The sequence below is a fragment of the Mycteria americana genome, chromosome 13, assembly GCF_035582795.1.
Source record: "Mycteria americana isolate JAX WOST 10 ecotype Jacksonville Zoo and Gardens chromosome 13, USCA_MyAme_1.0, whole genome shotgun sequence".
Taxonomy (NCBI): Eukaryota; Metazoa; Chordata; class Aves; order Ciconiiformes; family Ciconiidae; genus Mycteria; species Mycteria americana.
The window spans coordinates 10,255,115-10,273,070 of NC_134377.1; the positions used below are offsets into that span (position 1 = coordinate 10,255,115).

The 17,956-nt window shown below is 51.2% G+C and overlaps 2 protein-coding genes across 4 annotated transcripts; one reads left to right on the forward strand and one right to left on the reverse strand.

Annotated features, from left to right (window-relative positions):
• The first annotated feature begins 653 nt into the window (after nt 1–653).
• Nucleotides 654–14,405, forward strand: TMEM116 (transmembrane protein 116). Of its 3 annotated transcripts, none has more exons than XM_075516402.1 (11): nt 654–785; nt 1,414–1,460; nt 1,606–1,669; nt 5,530–5,661; nt 9,656–9,760; nt 11,291–11,340; nt 11,766–11,849; nt 11,933–12,071; nt 12,575–12,719; nt 12,834–12,907; nt 13,442–14,401. In XM_075516402.1, exons 2-11 carry the CDS (start codon nt 1,447–1,449, stop codon nt 13,640–13,642), a joined length of 1,008 nt encoding a protein of 335 aa, XP_075372517.1. In that variant the 5' UTR covers nt 654–785; nt 1,414–1,446; the 3' UTR covers nt 13,643–14,401. The 3 variants fall into 3 exon arrangements, with proteins under 3 accessions (XP_075372517.1, XP_075372515.1, XP_075372516.1); XM_075516400.1 differs by having other exon boundaries at nt 663–1,100; nt 13,442–14,403; XM_075516401.1 differs by lacking the exon at nt 5,530–5,661 and having other exon boundaries at nt 663–1,100; nt 13,442–14,405.
• Nucleotides 14,406–14,692: 287 nt separating this feature from the next.
• LOC142416368 (disintegrin and metalloproteinase domain-containing protein 20-like) lies at nt 14,693–17,132 on the reverse strand. Its single transcript, XM_075515856.1, has one exon. It carries the CDS (start codon nt 17,045–17,047, stop codon nt 14,693–14,695), a length of 2,355 nt encoding a protein of 784 aa, XP_075371971.1. The 5' UTR covers nt 17,048–17,132.
• Between the last annotated feature and the right edge of the window lie 824 nt (nt 17,133–17,956).

The window sequence follows — 17,956 nt, forward strand, 5'->3', positions numbered from 1 at the left end:
TACCTGGCCCAGGGATCCGGTCAGTCTCAAAACTTGATACTGCATGTGCTGTTCACGCTGTGTGGAATTCAGGTGGCCCCTGGAAGATGCTGTACTCCTGATCAGGGTTATAGAGAGTTGAAAAGAGAAACACCTGCGTGTTTTACCTTAAGACTGCGCTTTAAGCTAAGCAAAACTGATTTGTGTGGGAGCTTTGCTGCCTTTTGAATCCTGGGGTGGGTACAAGGAGCAGAAAATGCTGCAAGACAAAATGTATTAATAATGCTATAATAAAAAAAAAGTGGTTCCAATTAATAGCTGCTCCTTAAACTGCTTTCTAGAGAAATTGCTGCTGATTTCTGCAGTTAGAGGGGAAGGCAGAAGCTGACCAGCCAGATGGTGTCACCTAGAAGCAAAAGGAGTGCCCGGGAGATGAGAGGTTTACACGAAGCGGTGGGAGAGCGTCCTTCGGGCCTCTCCCCCTTAGGAGGGGAGGAGGAAGGGCCCCCAGCAGGGCGGGCGTTGGGGGCAATCCCTACGGGGCCGGTGTGAGGACGCCTCTTGCCTGACTCCTGAGGAGACAGCGGCTCCCTCACGGCAGCGCCGCCGTCCCGCGCGCTCCTTAAAGCAGGTGCCCGCCCCCAGCCGCTGGTGACGTCGCTGAGAGGCGGTGCCATGGAGGAGAGGTGGGGAGTCCTGTGACAACTTAATGTGCGGGGGGAAGCTAAGCAGGGTCGCCTCGGGTCGGCTCCTGGAGGGGTGGCCGGGGATGCAGCACCCCGCGGTGTTTCGGCCAGGCGTCCCCGGTGAGCCCTCCCGCCAGGGCTGGGTCGGGCTCCGCAATCCCGGTGGGGATGCACGGCGGCGGAGGCGGGGGTCGCCGGCCACGCTGTTCCCCCGGGGCTCCGGCCCCCCTCAGCCCCTCTCTACGACCGAGCGCTGCTCCGCAGCCGGCCCCGACGGCAGGGGCCGGGCCCGGGGCGCGGGGCGGGCCGGGCACGGGGTGGCCCCGGGGCGGAGCGCGGGCGGTGCCCGCAGCGCCGGGAGCGGTGCGGCGGCGGCGGCGGGTACCCATGGCCCTCCCGGCGGAGGCGGCCCGGCTGGACGGGGGCTGGCAGGAGGTGAGCGAGCCCCGCCGGCACCGGGACCCCCGGGGGCAGCGGCTGTCCCCTCTCCCGGGGCCGTGCGCGCCCCTTCGCCCCCATCCCCTCCCCGGCCAGCCCTTCCCCAGCCCTGCCCCGCTCCGTGCCCTGCGGCACCGGCAGCCCTGCCCGCTCCTCTCCGGGGGCTGCGGGCTGCGTCCTGCCCCCGGCACCCCCCGTCCGCGGCTCCCCGGTCTGTGCCCGCCCGCGGAGCGGCTCGCGTGTCTGCGGGGCGCTCCCCGCCGAGCGTGGGGCCGCGGCGTGATGAGCTCGCACCCGTCCTTCTCCTCAGGTCTACTCGGCTCTCCAGTGGATACAGTTCACCATGGCCATGCTCAGGTACAACGCGCTGCTAAACCCGCGTCCCCGGGATGCCGGGATGGAGTTACTATTGCAACGACGATTTTCTCCGGAAAAAGAGAAATCGCTTGTCCCAGCGAGGGAGGTGTGCTCCTGTTCCAACCTTTGTGCTTTGTTTTCTCAGTGTTATAGGTTCCAGCTCAATTATTGCCTACGCCGTCTTTCAAAATGCAGTGCGCTCCCCCGAGGTAAGGTCTGCGCCTCCTTTTCCCTCCCTAAGTCGAGGTGTCGGTACCTTGCGAATGGGTCACGCGTGTAGCGAAGACCCGCGTGGGTCAGGCGCTCTGCTAGGAGCAACTGCAGGTCTCAGGCTTATGTGGTTAAACCTTGTTTAACAGCTGGGCGGCAAAGGGCTCGCCGAGAGTTTGGCCTTTTGTCTGTGATACGGGTTGCAGGGACTAACCTTGAACTGCACCAGTGCAGGGAGAAACAGGTTCCTTAGCCCTGCGCTTTCTGCCTCTCTGGGAAAGTCCTCCAGCCGTTCAGACACATCCTGGGAACAGGGATTTGTTAGTGTCCCCTCCTCTGTGGGGCAAAACGCCTGGAGGGCTGAGGAGCTGTGTACGAAGCTGCTGAAGTGCAAATTGGAGATGCCCCTGTAGGAAATGTATTTACAGGTGTCCGTCTTTGGGGATTTCTGAGTAGTTTTTCCAGGCAGGTGCACTACTAGAACTGATACAGCTCAAAGATGCCGCAAAGTTCAGACAAAAAGAGCCCAGGCTGAAAAGCAGTTTACTGTGCTGGGCTCCGCAGTGGGGCTTTGGAAGGTTCACCCCGGCCACGCACAGGAGCCACGAACATTTCTAACGCTGAAGCAGTGGGACTCGGGTGCAAACTTCCCTCGGGGTGGGACTGTCCACACGTGCACTGCGGATCTGACATGAATGCAGTGCCTGGCACGTCCGGAGTGCATCACGCATGCAGGTCGCCTGTGCAGGGAACCCCGTGTGTCTGGGATATATCAGACGTGCTGAGCAGGCGGCTGGCACATGTGCTGTGCCCAAGCCTGCCGGGCTTTTGCTGTCCCCACGCAGTCCCTGTGTCTGTCCAGGACTTACCGGAGGCAGTGCTCAGAGCTGATCTGTGTGAAGCTGGGGTTTGTCGTCCAGGATTTGCAGATGTCTGGCAGCCCAGTCTGTGGACCATGCAGATAACAGGTTACTGCTAAGAGCAGTAGGACGGTAGAGCTGGCAGCTGTGTTGTCACAAAGCTGTATTTGCACTTCCCTTGTCTTCAATGTTCTTTGTACATCGTGGGTTTGATCTGCAGCCCAGAGAACAGGACTTCCAGGGGAATGCAGTGAGTTATCCTCAGAGAAGGAAGGCATGCAGTCATCGTTGGATGAAGCAGGGTGGGAAGGAGAACGTGAGTCCAGGTTTGCAGGGCAAATTTGCACCCCTTACAACACGCAGGGCAGTCTTGCTCCCAGGCAGTCAGCCTCCTGGAAATTCTCTGCCCATTGAGCACATCGAGAATGAGCTGTGGAGATCTCCATGCGCTCCCGGGGAGGAATGAAGGCTGGGACTTGACCTTAGTGCTGGGATGGAAAACCTGCCTGAGCTTGAGCTGCATGAGGTGGATATCAAAGGCTCCCGCTACCACATCTCCTGCACCTGGAGAGCTCCAGACATGGTTCTCTCCTGGGGTCCTCCGCTCTGGAATGATATGGAGCTGGGTTTGGCAGGTGTCCCGATGTGACTCAGCAGCCTCAGTCCATGTACTTCCATGGCTAGAAGTCTGCATTACTCAGCCGTTGTGCTATTAGTCATATGATGTGGCTGTGGCTTGGGAGCTGCACTCTAGCTGTTTGTGAGAGTGGCTCCTGGTCAGAGATGGCTCACACATGGCTCCTGGTCAGAGATGGACCCATGGACCCTTCCTGCTTGAGGGAGTCCAGATGTTTCTGCTCAGATTATTTCTGCAAATCCTGATAGGAGGGATGGATACCAGCTGGAGTGACTTGCTTGCATCAGGCTTCCAGGCTCTTGTTCTGCTGCCAGGGGAGATCCGTTGCTGGTGTTTCAAAAGTGGCAAAATCTTCAGTAACTTCCCCATCGCCTCGTCCCCATGTTTCTGGTCTTAAGTGGAAATTTGTAAACAAAGGGGCTGGAAGAGATCTATATCAAAGCTTGCCACAAACAGCTTATTCCCTGAGTCATGAGGCTCCAGAGTAAAATGTTTAAAAATAAACAGCTCTGGAGGCTGGGAGGAGAACAATGTTATAAACACTTCCCCTCCTGCCCCCAGCCTAGGAAATCAAATATTGCATTCTTGAAGCTTGTTTTCTGTCTCTAGGGGGTCAATAAAACTCTTCAGCCTGAGCTAAATCATTCAGAAGAGATGATGGCAAACAATGAACAAAGAATTTCCTCTGTCATGTCAACAGATTCCCGGCAGGCAGATGTGCCTGGGCAATGGCCAGTCAGAGCTAAATCAACATGTATGCTCCAGCCTGGCAGCTCATCTGAATCATTACGTCTTTACATTCCCTTCCTCTATTTTATAAATACCATTTGGTTTTTTTCTTTTCCCTTTTGCAAGGAAGAGCCATGCTGCTTTGCACTTACCACTATGTCACCTACTTCTTTATTTAGGTCTGTGCCACAACAGCTCCTCGACCAAACAGTGGTGCCTCGCTCCACGGACACTTGTTGCTAGAGAAAGGGGTCACCTGTTTGATTGCAAAAGTTGCTTCTTTGCTTACTTTGGAGCTGCTTGGTTTTAACCTGCCGTGCTCAGAAACTAGATGCTGTCCCCAGCTTATGCCTATGACTGCCTGCCGGGGCTTCAGTTCTGTACCAGCAAGGAAAAGCCTGGTTAAGAAAGACATTTGTAAATGCAATGACATACAAACTAGCTCCAGATATTTAGTTAGCAACAACAGTTTGATATACTGTGTTGCTGGGTTGGATGGTACAAATACGGAACTGGAGAGACAATAATGTTTGAGGAGACAACTGCAGAAGGCAGAGGACCTGCCACGCTGCTGTATGGCAGTGGGGGGCCCAGGAAGACACCAGGCAGATCTCCCTCAAACTATGGCATAAGGACAGATCTGGTTCAATCAGATCTACCTTACCGCTTATCAATCTTACTAAGCTCTTTCTTGTTGCTCACGGGAAAAAGACAAGTATCACACAATACGATGGATGGCAAACATTTACTTAAAGGACAATATTGAGGCAAATCTCACCAACAGCTCAGTTCCATGAAAAAAATCTTAAAAGCAAGGCCTCCTGAAATGTTTCCGTGCTGTGTTTAGCATTATAATTTCCTGTAGGGAAAAAAAAATGCCATCATTTTCTCTCCAGGATGCTCAAAATCAAGTCCCAAAGACTACAATTAAGAATCTAGATAATTAGGCTGCTTTTCCAGAGTGTCTGCTCTCCCACTAACAACAAAAATGTTGGCCAGAATTTTGCACAAATGTTTTCCTACAGTGTTTACAGTCCTTTTGGCCAGTGCATGCAAACTGGAAATGGGCTGGAAACTGCGATTAGAGGAGACGCGACTCTGTTCCAGCAAGATGCAGTGTGCAGCAGAGAGACTAGTGGCTCTCACAGTGAAAATTAATCTGGCATGTAAAATAGGTTCAGCCTTAGTCACCAACTGAAATGACATGAAACACATAGGAAAAATGCCTGTTTCGAGTTATTTCAGACCTGAAGAAGGGCCTGTGTTTACCAAAAGTTTGATTTCTCTATCAGTTGATTTAACAAATAACATTGCTTCTCCCTGCTAACCTGTCCCATTCTGCGAAATTGTAACATTCTGGACCTTTGAGATATTTTCTGTAAGAGTTGATGCTGCTCTTGGATCCTGGGGCGTTGCTAATGGCAGAAAGGGCGACTAGAGTGGGGTATCCGCATTGAAAACAGCTCCTGAGAGCAAGAATCAGCATGGGGTTTGTGTGCAAGGAGAGCTGCCGTACCAGAAGAGCTGGGGGACAAAAGCGTATTTAGATGACGGGGTAAAACCGCTGCTGTAGGTGGTCGTGGGAGTGTTGTGACCCTCGCCCACACCTGCTGACCAATTTCACATTTCCCAGGTTCGTCCACTTTTCTACCTGAGCCTCTCCGACCTATTTCTGGGCATGTGCTGGCTCACTGGGGTGCTCCTCTACAGCACACCAACCTCCAAGCAGGATCTCATCTGCTATAACCTGCAAGCGACAGGACAAGTGAGTAGCCTTGACATCAGCATTCATGCTGTTACTTTGCACTCGTTGCCTTAATTAGCCTCGCTGGTGATCAGAGCGTGGCTGTGGCGGACTGTTTCTAGACAGGCTTTGGCAGAGACTCCCTGTGTGAACTGGACTTATCAGATCTCTTCGCCTTGTGTGTAAAATGGAGATAACCATGCTTGGTTTTAGGTACGTCTGGTTTGTGAGAGGCAATGGGGAAGGCAAAGAGAGCATGGGATTTTGTGGTTGCCATGTTTGGGTCGCTTGTGTAAAGTGAGTAGATGGGTCTTAATCTATTTCCTGTTGGACCCGTGCCGATGATGATCTCTGTGCCTCTCGCATGGCAGCTTTTCTATTCCTCTTCATGCTTCCTCCATCCTGGGCAGGAACAGACATATTCTGCGATTTGCTCGAGCTCGGACTTACAACATTACTCATATAAACAGCCCTGCTCTTGCTGACCTGGCCCTGTCCTCTCAAACAATCCCAAGGATGCTCAGGGGCTGCTCTGTCAGCGCAAGCTCAGTCCCGTGCCCCAGCGATTCGGCTGCTTTCCAGCGGATTTTGTGTGCTGGAGACTAATTGGAGTGGAGTGAGTGAAATACTGTTTTCCTGACAGTTTGCTTTTGTCTCACTGAGTTCCCATTTCAGCATCAGGCTTTGCAAATCACTGCTCTCGAAAAACTCTGCAGGATACAGCCAAGCTTGGGCCAGAGCGGTGGTTCACAAGCGGTGATCTCTGGACTTAACAGTTTCCTTTTAAAGGACCCACAAAAACGTGGCTGGGAAGAGCAAGTGGCTGTCGGAACCTTGATGTGTGTTGTGTGGGCTCGGGCAGCTCCCTGGGAGCGTGATGGTACCCACAGATGGGAACTGAAACATCCTCGCTGAGCAGCAGCATCTGAAGCTGGAGAGGCTCTCCGTGTACCTTGGAGAGGGCAGGGCAGTAGCTGCACGTGCGGTATGGAAGTGTTCACGCTGTCGTGTGTCTGGGGATGGATGCCTGCAGCCCAGGGTTGTTTCAACAGCTGTTCTTGTGGGTAAAACCGTAATACTCATGACGGCGAGAGCAGCTGTTCCACTCCTGGCTTATCTCTGGTTTCTCTAGCTCCCCTGCGCTGCTGTGGAAGCACCGCAATATGTTCACGTCAAGAGAGGAAACAGTGGGGTGTGTGTAACTTGGCCACTTGGGAATGACACAGAACAATATCAAAGATGTTTTTTAGATGATGGTACAGGGGAAAATGAGAAGAGCTTTTCAGAGCTGGAAAGTGGAAGGAGAATGCAGGACTGAGGGTGTTTCTGAGCTGTTTCCCTTGCAGCTTTGCCTGGGGGACGTTTCTTAATGCTGGTGTGATCCTTTTATGGCCTGGAGAAGACAGGCTGCACTGCTAGAGGAGAAGTAGGTTGGATGTAGACGATATGCCATCATTTCTCAGCAGAGACACTGGGAGCATGCTATGCTCCCGTGCATTTCTGGCTCTTTTCTGCCCTTGCTTTTCCAGCCTGTGGCCATGCTTCTCAGGGACACCAGCAAAGGATGGGAGCAGGGCGGAAGCTTTACTTCCACACTGGGAAAGGCAGCGTGGGTAGGCAGAGCTGGCCTTGGGCAAGTCCTTACAGGACTCGCCTTTACCTCAGCCCCGTGGGGGACAGTCAGGGTGCTGTGGTGGGGCGTGCAGGGTGCCTGCCGCATCCCAACCTCAGCCCCAGGGTCACCAGGCTTCTCTCCTGCATGCCACCAGCAGCCCACCCCCGGCAGGAGGACTGCCAGGGTGGCAGAGCCGGCTTGCCTCCGGCAAGAGCTGTCGCTGCTGTTTGCTCTGGAAGAAATTAAAACAAACGGAGCACTTGCCATAGCAACCTTGCCTGCATAGTGCATGTGACACGGTGCAGGACACCTCCTTACTAAACACCCCAGCAATGCCCTTGCGTGGTGGGAACACCTTGTGCGTAAGTAGGAGCCAGTAACAGGTTTAACCAGCAGCTTTTGCAGAGCATAAGTGATCTGTAACCAAATGAAATGAGTAAATGTCTCCTGGCCCCATTCTGCCCGTGCTGAGCAGAGAAGTCTCACAAGGGTCGCATTCCTGGGTGTCTCATAAACACACACAGCTTCTTTGCACACAAACACCTAGAAGATGTAAAATGCACTGAACGGCAAGGGTGAGGACAGGCTCAGGACTGCTCAGCAGCGGTGTTTGCAGATGGCAGCCCTTGGAGAGACTCACACCACGGTCCAGGTGATGTGGTTGTCTCAAGGGATTGCCTTAGGGGTAGGACAATATTTTTCCTTGTTCAGCCTGTTTACCATCACTTTATCACCAAGGGCTGACGTTGCAGCGGATGGAACTCCCCTAACATCCATACCGTGTTGTAAAGGAGGAGACTGCTTTGTTTCTTGGACTTGCCCTGTTTCAGCCCTGGACTCTTGGTTGACGTTGAATGTAAATACTGCTCCCTTCTGCTGTCCCTTGACTTTGTTCTCTCCTCCTCCCTGCCTTGCCTTTGTGTTACAATAATACAGTCCAGAATAGAGATTGTGGTTATAATTGCACAATTCCCCCACATTCTTCCAGTTCGGTTCCAGTGGCCTAATAACGTCCTGGCAGGCTCTGCTCACGCTGGTGAGCACAACGGGGAGCCACAGAAGTGTTATAATGAGGGACTCTCGTGTCTCCCAGCCCCTGCTTTATCCCCTCATGGTGAGCGCTGCAGGGCTGTCCGCAGCCCCAAAGCTGGGGCTCAGGAGAGCAGAACTCCCTTTACTTTCTGCTGGCAGCTTTACAAATGGCTTTTGGTTCCCTCTTCCAAAAAAGAAGGCAGTGCTGACATTTTGTGAGCCTCTCTAAGGCATTTTGAAGTGCAAGAGAATGATCTTTGTGGACTGTTTTGATGACCTTCCCTGGAAGTAATTGAAGAAGGGCAACAAACCCTCATTAAACCTCGTCTAATGAGCTGGAAAGTCACTGTAATGTTCCTGCCGCAATGTAGCAGCCCCTTGGACTCAGCCTCTTGAGTCAGCCAGGAGCGTTTGCAACCCCAGTGAAGGAGACCAAGTTTATTTAGTGACTGCTTTCCTGGACGTAGATGATACCAGGGCAGCAAACCTGTGCTCCTGGCCTCTTTGGCAAATGATAGGAAATCCACAGAAAAATTCATTTGTCCAGCCCTTCCTCTTTGCGTTTGCCACTGAAGCATGTGTTTCCTGTAACAAACACAGCACACGCGTATATATAGTATGATTAGGCAGCGCTGTTTATACTTGACTGCCTGGAGCAACCATGGATTCAGAAACAAATGAAAGAAAGATTTGGGGGTTTTTACAGGAAATTTTAGATATTTGGTCTCACCTCAAGCTGGAATCAAGGGCTGCGAAACTCTCTGTGGGAAACAGTGTTCTGTATCGTTTCTTTCCTGCTTTTTCCCATGGAGAGAAAAGGGCTCTTGGGATGTTAAGTCAGGCTTAGTGCAGATACTCTCTGCCCGCACTTTCCTCTTTAAATATACTATTGTTTTCTGTTTCCATGAATTCACTGTGTAGTGAGCTCATCATGTGAGAAGCAAATCTAAGCGCCGCACCTGTCTTGAGTTTCCTACTGGATGTAGCACAGAGAGAGTAAAAATGCTTTTGAACCCTTTGTTGCCAGGATTTGGGCCAAAAAATGAGCCAAGTCACAAAGATTTGTATTTTCAAGACAGCCTGCTGCCATTAGTTCTCCTGTCCCTGGTTTGGGGCCAAAGTGAAGCTGCCTTTGTGCGGTCTAAGGTGGGAACCCCTCCTCTACCTGGCTTTTCCCAGTTGGTGTCCCACTGCAACCCAGTAGACACGAGCACAGGGGCTGTGCGGGGACCCTCACCTTTGGCGGTCCACTACGCTGTTTAGCATCCTGCCTCTGGCCCGTGGGCTTCGGGTTCATCAGCGATGAACTAAAAGTGCTACAGAAACTATTATTATAGGACTGAAATACGGTCTGTTTGTATTTCTCAGATATTCTACGTGGCCTCTTTTCTATACACTGTCAACTACACCTGGCATCTGTACATGGACCTAAAGATGAAGTACAATCAGAACCTTCACAGGATGCCCCCCCAGGTGAGTAGGACCAACATGCAACAACTGTTGGGTACCACGGTCTAACTGTGGGGTTGTGGTGGGGTTCAGGAGGTGCGTACATAACCGTATATCTCCACACAAGGACTTTGAAGGCCCTTCTGCCCCACGGCTGTGTGAATTGACGTATCTTGTCCACTGAGGTCAGCAGCGTTACAGCTAGGTCTGCTGTAGGATCTCAGTGAAAGATTAGGCTTTCAAGACCAAAGCAGGCAAAGGCCAATGGCAGTGTACATCTCAGAGCAGAGGAAGCTCAGGACTGGGTATTGGTGAAGTTCTTCCGCAGTTAGAAAAACAGCGATTTGCACCAGCTGAGTAACTGGTTTGTGTCTGTCACTGCCTTCTGCCAGTGCACGGCAGAGGGGACAGGAAAGCAGGGGTTGCCTGGACAGCCTGGAACTGAGAACTGACAATTTCTGTCTTTCCCAGGTGTCATACAGCGTTCGAGAGCGTCAGTAAGTATTTTAAGAGTTTGAGATAGGAGGTGTGACGGAAGTGAGCTAGTGATAAAAGGACCAGTTGGCTCTGTGAACCAGTCCTCACTTCATCATCGCTGGCCTTTACAAAAGCCCTTTGGGGAACCGGTGTAATCACTGGGAACCGAGGAACAAGGACATAGTACTCAGAAAAATACTCTCTGCGTTGCAGGCTAAACAAACACTTCACATACCGCATGACCAAACTCTCTCCTTGCAGTTGTTTCATTCCTCACACCTGGCTAAGCGGTGAGGCACCACCATCACTGTAACTGGTGTGTTGCTCCCGATGTGTTGCTGCAAGATGACAGATTCCTTATGCAGCTCTTCCCATTGAACCCATCAGCCCCATTTCCGTGTATAGCCTTTTTCTTCCCAGACATTTGCTGTGCACAGCAAACTTTGTATCCCAGATATTCCATCTGTCAGTTCGGGAGCAGCAGGCTGGGCAGATCAGTCTATATTTCAAGGGCTCTTGTCCAGAGGGTTTGGATCCACTTGTAGGACTGGTTTCCTTCTTGCTGGATTCCCATTCAAAACATACCAGCTACCATAATTCCCCACTACTACAGCTGTGCCCACATTGTATTGTCGTAGCTGCTGTGTGGATGCAACCTGCCAAAGTACATTTCCTGGTGAGCAGAGACCAGGACACTCCAAATTGCCTGCATTTCTTCATCAGAACATGAAGTTTCTGAGGAACAGGGCCAGGTTAAGGGAATGAACAATACAAAAAATGAGTAAGTTACACCAGAGAGCTCATCAAGTGTCTGTTCCTTGTCCAGTTCCAAGTTCCCTTCTCAAATCCTCTAGCCTTGAAGGAGAACAAGGCAGTAAGCGGGTGGAAGCATTGGTTGTTTTGTCGCAAATCAGCACAGACTGAACTCGGCGGTGTTGATTCAGTGTAAAGTGGAAACTAATATTTGTGCTCGGTCTGGGGATTAATCAGCATTTGAAGTGCTCCCTGGGAGCTGGTTCCTGTGAACCAGTGGCTGTACGGAAACGATCATTTAATTAAGCTCTTTGGATTTTGCAGGTTGTAGATTATGCGAGTTGCATTGGCCGAATAGCAACGATCTCGTCTAGGTAAGATTTAATTCTGGCACAATGATGTGGTTTTGGTAAACTGTATTGTGTTGATGTCGGCTTCCGACTTATTTTGAAGCAAGTTTTACTAAAACCTGTAAAGCTCATCAATAACAGCAGAGTGACCTAAGAAACTCAGAGTAAGAGGTTTTGAATGTAAGGGCCTTTCTCCAACCAAGTTAGTTATAACTATATTAACTATATGGAGTTTTTCAGAAAGTGCTCCCTTTACCAATGTATTGCCTGCATGAATGAAAGTGCAGAAGTTAGTAAAGCTGGTAAAATACTCTTCCAGAGCAGTGTCGATAAAAATGATTTTTAAGTCCTTTATAGTGCCAGGAGAAGAACCAAGTAGTGTTTGGTTGGGGATGGGAGCAGCGCAGTACAATAATTAATAACTGTGCCGTTGTCCTTTCTCCTCTTAGCCTCATCCCTTTCCTTCTCATGGTGCCTGTGTTTTGCCTGGGCAACAGCAGTAATTGCTACCAAAACTTCAGCCAGAAGCATGGGTAAGCTTCACGCGTCTCTCTGAAACAGCCCCACTGCTTGTGAGTCACGGCAGGAGCTCAGGCCGTTCCCTTTCTCCCCACAGATGTCTCTTGATGCACACGGAAATAGCCGTGCCCACCAACGAGCCGCCAACCCTGAGTGGCTCTGTTTGCCGTGTGATGCATTTCTATGGCATTGGGGTCTTCCTCATTTCCTTTCTGATCAGCTTCACAGCCATTCTGGTAAGAAACATTGCCCTTGCACGCTAGCCATTGCACCCAGATGATCAGTGTGAGATTTGCCCTTTTTCATCTTTTCCTTGGGTGGTACCAGCAGCCAGGCAATGTCAGGGGAAGAACTGTGTGGTGCTGCTTTCCTTTCTGAAGGGGTGGTAGGGGAGAGAAAATATCATTGTGCCACCATAGAAATCCATCTGGAGTCCTGTGTGCTGCCAACCCATCCCAAAAAGGATTTAGCAGGTAGAGAAGGCTCAGAGCATGGCAGCAGAGATCACCTACTGCATGGGTCAGCAAGAGCCCAAATCAGTTCAGAGTCTTCAGTTCAGAAAAGGTCGCGTACAAACCAACTGCTCTCCCCCAGGGAGCACATGGTTGCGTGAAAAGGTTTTATAGATGGAAATGAGGTTTTGGCTAAAAAAACCATGGGGTACCCTGTCCTAGATGAACAAGCCAGATCAGAGCGTGTGCACAAAGTACAAATGACGATGTATGCTTGTTTTTTTTAGGTTATACTCAGTCAAGCCCGAGGTTTGTACAAAAGGTTTGTAAACTCCACAGGATTCCTGGGGGATCAGCAGTGGGCCATGATTAAGATGGTAGAACAACGAGTGGTTTTCTACCCCATCGCATTCTTCTGCTGCTGGGCCCCAGGTTAGCAGAGAGCTGAGTTATTTTCACAACATTCTTCTAAGACATAGTGCCTGGCAATGAAACTCCCAAGAGGTGGGGTTAAAGCAATACCCTCTCATCCATCCCTTTTCACAGCTGTCCTCCTTGGAATACTGAAGCTGACAGTGTCAACAAACAGCAAAATCTACATGGCTCTTCTAATTCTACAGGTAAATGTCTTCCTCTGCAACCTCCTATGTTCTGCCTTCTCTGCCTGAACAGAAAAATGAGTGTTTGCCTGCTTCTAATCTCTGCTAGACAAAGCATGGTTGTAGCCACAAAGATCGTAAGTCTGACTGATTTATGCTTTTGGTTGGCAAAGATCTTTGTTAGTTGTTCTATGTTTTTCCCAGGCTTGAAAAGGTCTCAGTAACCAAAATCACAGCACCATGGAAACTGTAGAAAATAGGACTAGAAGGGTCCTATCCCCAGAAATCAGTTAGTTTATTTCCTTTCTATAAAAGTCTCCAAATGCAATTCCTCCATGACATTGTCCAGCTGCTTGATGTGCCTGAGGCAGCATTTAGCAAAGATTATTAAAACAACCATGAGATTCCTATATCACGTGGGGATGCAGATAAAGTCATGCTGGAAGTGGGAGGCTTGGCGTAACATGCCAGGTTTGACAGCCTGGTAGGGAGCCGTGGGGTGCTGCGCAGTGCTGCTGACAAGAGAGCCCTGATCTCCCCTGTGGTCTCACCCAGGCTCTGACAGCAGCTTCCCAGGGACTTCTGAACTGCATCGTGTACGGCTGGACACAGCACGTCTTCCTCTCCCTCAAACGCAACGCCTGCCGGGACGTTGACACTCAGACTCCTCTCTTGCGCTCCCAGAAGAAGTTCTACGCCAGCACGCTCCCCGCCAGCCCGCCGGACACAGAGGGGTCCATGTCCACCCTGCTCTGATGAATCCCTGCGTCAAAGGAGAACAGGCAGCGTCCGAACGAGACCTCGTCGTGTTTTAGCAATGTCAGCCAGACCCGGTATCGGGCTGTCTGCTGCGAACTGTCTTGCCAGCAGCAAAGTTAGCTGTAGTGCTGGAGGAGCCTGAGCCAGGAGCCTGAGCCTGAGCTGCTGGAGACAGACACTTTCAGTAAAGATAGTTATTTATTTTACAGGTTTGTATGGATTGTAAATGGATTCTTTAAACGTGGTAAATCTTTAGTACAGACTTCCTCCTTATGGAAATGTCTCTAGAAATGCAGCACATTGTATGTAACAGCTCAGAGATCTGGTACAGCTCCTTTGAGGGTAGGTGGTCAAAGGATGTTTTACTTCTCTAAATATTTGCCATTACAAATTAACAGTAAAGCAAAGGTGAGTATTTTTCAATCTCTGACTTCCAATTCACTATAAAAATAAGAACATGTACCGTACTAACAGCCAACTGCAAGGAATGAAAAATTACAAAGCAGCATAAAAAAATCAGCGCTCACTTCTGTGCCTCGACTTTTTGCACGTTTCCCTTCTGTTCTTCATGCCAACTCCTGCTCAGCTACAATAGTCAGAAAAATAAGCTTCTGCGACCCGGTGGAGCATCTCTCCTGAACCAGGTGAGCAGGACTTCGCATGAATCTGTCTATACTCTTCTAGATGCTCAAGTGAATTATTTACTAAGGTGCCACTGCTCTATAGAAAATAAAACAGGTCTTTAGCTGCATTGAAACCAACTCTCTAACTTTTACACTCTTTATTTTCTAACAAAATACCCAAAAATACCAAAAAGCTTCACTTTTTGGGTCCAACCAAAACTTATTTACATAGTAGGTCATACAAGAAGAGGAAACACTGAAATTTTGTGTAATTAACTTTCATACAGTTCACATAGTTACGTTGTGTAAATCACTTTGTGGAAAATCTCCTGGGACTAGCAGTCCAGCTTCAAGGGCATACCCACAGGGCCTGCAGTCCTTTCCAAACCTCAGCTGGTGGGTTTCCCACTGCTTTCTTGGTTTTTTAAACTTCTTCTTCTTCTTCTCCTTCTTCTTCTTCTTCTTCCATACTCCGCTCCTCATCTGCAGGAGTCTCACTTCGCTCTGTGGCTAAACCGGTACTGAAAAACGCAGCTATTGCCTTTCTGTATTTGGTCACAGCCATGAGGAGAGCAATCAGAACAAGGGCAATGGGAACTGTGATCCCAATTACCGTCCCAAACACTTTATTTTGGACAACCTCCACCATGGACATCATGAGAGGCGGTGGAGGGCCGCTGTCCACGCTCCCTCCCAGGCCGTGGAACTGGCAGTCCGGAGGAGCCCAACCAGCTTCGCAGTGGCAGTGTTGGAGGTTGTTGCAAACCCCTTTCCCCCCACACAAAACCTTCCCATTGCATTTCGTCCAGACCATGGCATCTGTGCATGTCTTGTTAATACAGATCTTTTTTGGCCCACATCTGGTGCCATCAAGCCCTCCTCCGATATCAGGTGTATCGATGCTGGCACGGTAGGCTGTGCCCCAGCACCAGTCCTCGGGCCCTGGGGTCTGAATGACAGTTTCAGACCCCCCCAGAACAGGTATCCTCTTCACATTGACACACTGCAGCCTTCCACACAGAGCGTTTTGGGGTTTACATCCTACAAAAGCAACTTCGGTCCCATCGCCGCCACAGTTGCCAAATCGATCCCCTTTTATGTTCTGCTTTTTGAAGCAACTTTCTGGAGCACCCCGGGCTTCCTTCCCAAAGACTTTTCGGCACAGGTTGTCATAGGTCGCGCATTTCCCGCGGTAGCAGTAGCCGTCGTTGCTGCAAGGCGTCCCATCGTGCACGTGCAAATCCTCCGGGCACCACTCGGAAGTCCCATTGCAATATTCAGGCAAGTCGCACTCGTCCGCCTCTGACCTGCACTTGTGTCCTGCAGCACGAAAGTGGCATTTCTGACAGCATTGCCCAATGGAGCAGACGGCCCCCGGCTTCAGCCTGCAGTTTTGGTGACAGCAGGGATTGCCTCGGCAGTCCTGCGGCCCCCCACAGTCACACTGCTCTCCCTCATCAATCACCTTGTTGCCACAATGGTTAAAATAGAAGAGTCTGTGGGGCTCTGGGATGTTGCGCAAGCAGTCGCCGTCCCCTCTGCCGATCAGGTCTAAATAGTTCTGCCGGCTGCAGTTGCTGAAAGCCTTGGCGCCGTCGAGCGAGTCTCCCGTCATGTAGCACTTGGTGGCTTCTCCGCACACGCACTCCTTCTTGTCGTGCTCCATCCCCAGGTTGTGACCCAGCTCATGAGTAAAAATAATTGAAAAGGTTATGAAATCTCTCCGTATATGTGAGACAACACCTGACTGATAACCGGGGTGGCAGATGCTACCTACATACGCCAGCCCAACGATTAGTCCGAAGTCCGTGTAAGTAAATAAATGTGCAATGTCGTATTTCGTCCTCTGAGAAAGATCCCTGTTTCCCCAGTTGTTAAAATTTTTAAGAACTTCTTCTATATCCTGGCTGTATTTGATGAAGTTGCTGTGCGTCCAGATCTCCAGCCCGATCAGGCAGATGCGAATCTTCAGAGGATAGTAATGTGTTTCAGATAAATTGATCGTATCTGTAACCAGAAGCATCACGGAGGTCTCATTGCTCCCTTGGAAGGAAAACAGATAGTGGTCCACCACAACAAATATCTCAACGTACATGGTGTGCTTCAGTCTCTGAGACAAGTCATGCTTTCCTAAGGCTGTTTTAGTTCTCATCCCACTCGGTTGGTTTCGGAGCACCTCATCCGTCAATCCGCACATCAAGGGCTTGTTCTGGGTCTTCTCTCGCCGATAGAGAAGGTGCTGGAAGGTGAGGGACCCTGGCACAGGTTCGATGCCATAGCTCAGGTTCCCAATTTCCAGCTGCCCCCTCAGACCCGAGCAGGTGCTCAGCGTGGCGAGGGAGCCAGGGCTGCCCTCCACGTAGCCCAGGTAGAAGCACTCCTCAGGGACGTGGGGCTGCTCCACCACCCTTGTCCCCCTGGGGCTGTACGTGATGACCGGCAGGTTTTTCGCCAGAAGTCCCCTCTTCTGTGTGAGGTGGACGACGCGGTTCTCTCCCTCCACTCTGAGGACATAGGACACTTCTTCCCCCACGGCTTTTCCTGCCCTGGGGGCCAGTTTCCTTGGCCGGACTATCTCATGGACAGCATAGCCCGGCAGTGGACGATGACTGCCTGCTCCAGGGAGGAGAGATGCCACTAACACTGCCCAGACCCCCAGCCTGAGAAGCAGTGCTTTTCCCCGGCCGCCATGATGTGCCTGAGGCCATTTCATCACCAATGCCTTCAAAATGGCGGTAAGACGCCTCAGGGAGGGTCCTGCCAACGCTCGCATGGACATCTTGACCCTCTCTTCCTTCAGGCGCTCAGGCAGTGGCCGTGCCAGAGCTGTCCCCTCAGGGCTGGCACGGGACCCGACGAAGGTGCGTGGCACCCTGCTGCCCTGAGGAGTGGCCGTTCCCCTCAGTGCCCCTTGAGAAGGTTCTGGAAGCGCTGCCACCTCTCCCAGCCGCCATGCTGCCAGCCGGCTGTGACAGGAGGCCGGGGTGGAGCGAGGCTGTGGCACGGGGACCGTGGGTGCTCCTGTGAGGTGACAGGGATGAAGAGCATCCATCCCCGCTGTGCTTCCCTCACAGGGGCACCGTGGGGTGGCCGTTGCGGCCAGGGAGCTGCGGTTGATCTTCAGAGCTGCTCTCTTGCTGCTCAGCGAGATCTGGGGAGCCATGCATCCTCACCACCCCCTCCTCCTCCTCCCCCAGCGGGGATCCCAGCAAAACATTGCCTGTGGATCATGAATTCAAGAATTAACCACAATCACTTCTCCCAGCAAATTAACTTCACAAATGTTGATGCCCCTTGGCCACCACCTCGCCTCCTTTGCCAGTCTGCAAACCAGTGGGCTCCAGACGTTTTTCTTAATCACACACCCCTCTCAGTAAAAAGATTCTGAGCATGCGCCCCCAATATATGCATATTTAGGTATTTATAAACCATATGCCTGTACTACCGATGTTCCAATATTTTCTTTGGGGACCCCTGCTGTAAACACCGTCCCCAGGGTGGGGGGTGACCCCCACTTTACTGACCCCTGTCAGATGTCAGGCACAGCTTGTTATACGCAGAAAAACACATTTCATGCAAACACATGCTAACCACCAGCTGCATGTGCGCACCGGCAGGCAGCAACGTCTGCAGCTCTGAATGTATCATTAACCAGGGCTACCTGGAGGTGAGCAATAGCCCGTGTCAG

Bases quoted from the DNA above. Each gene is read 5' to 3' on its own strand.
- TMEM116 (XM_075516400.1), top strand. From the start codon at position 834: ATGCACGGCGGCGGAGGCGGGGGTCGCCGGCCACGCTGTTCCCCCGGG. The intron at 11,341-11,765 runs GTAAGATTTAAT...TTCTCCTCTTAG, and splicing joins ATAGCAACGATCTCGTCTAG to CCTCATCCCTTTCCTTCTCA. The intron at 12,720-12,833 runs GTTAGCAGAGAG...CCCTTTTCACAG, and splicing joins CTTCTGCTGCTGGGCCCCAG to CTGTCCTCCTTGGAATACTG.
- LOC142416368 (XM_075515856.1), bottom strand. From the start codon at position 17,047: ATGTCCATGCGAGCGTTGGCAGGACCCTCCCTGAGGCGTCTTACCGCC.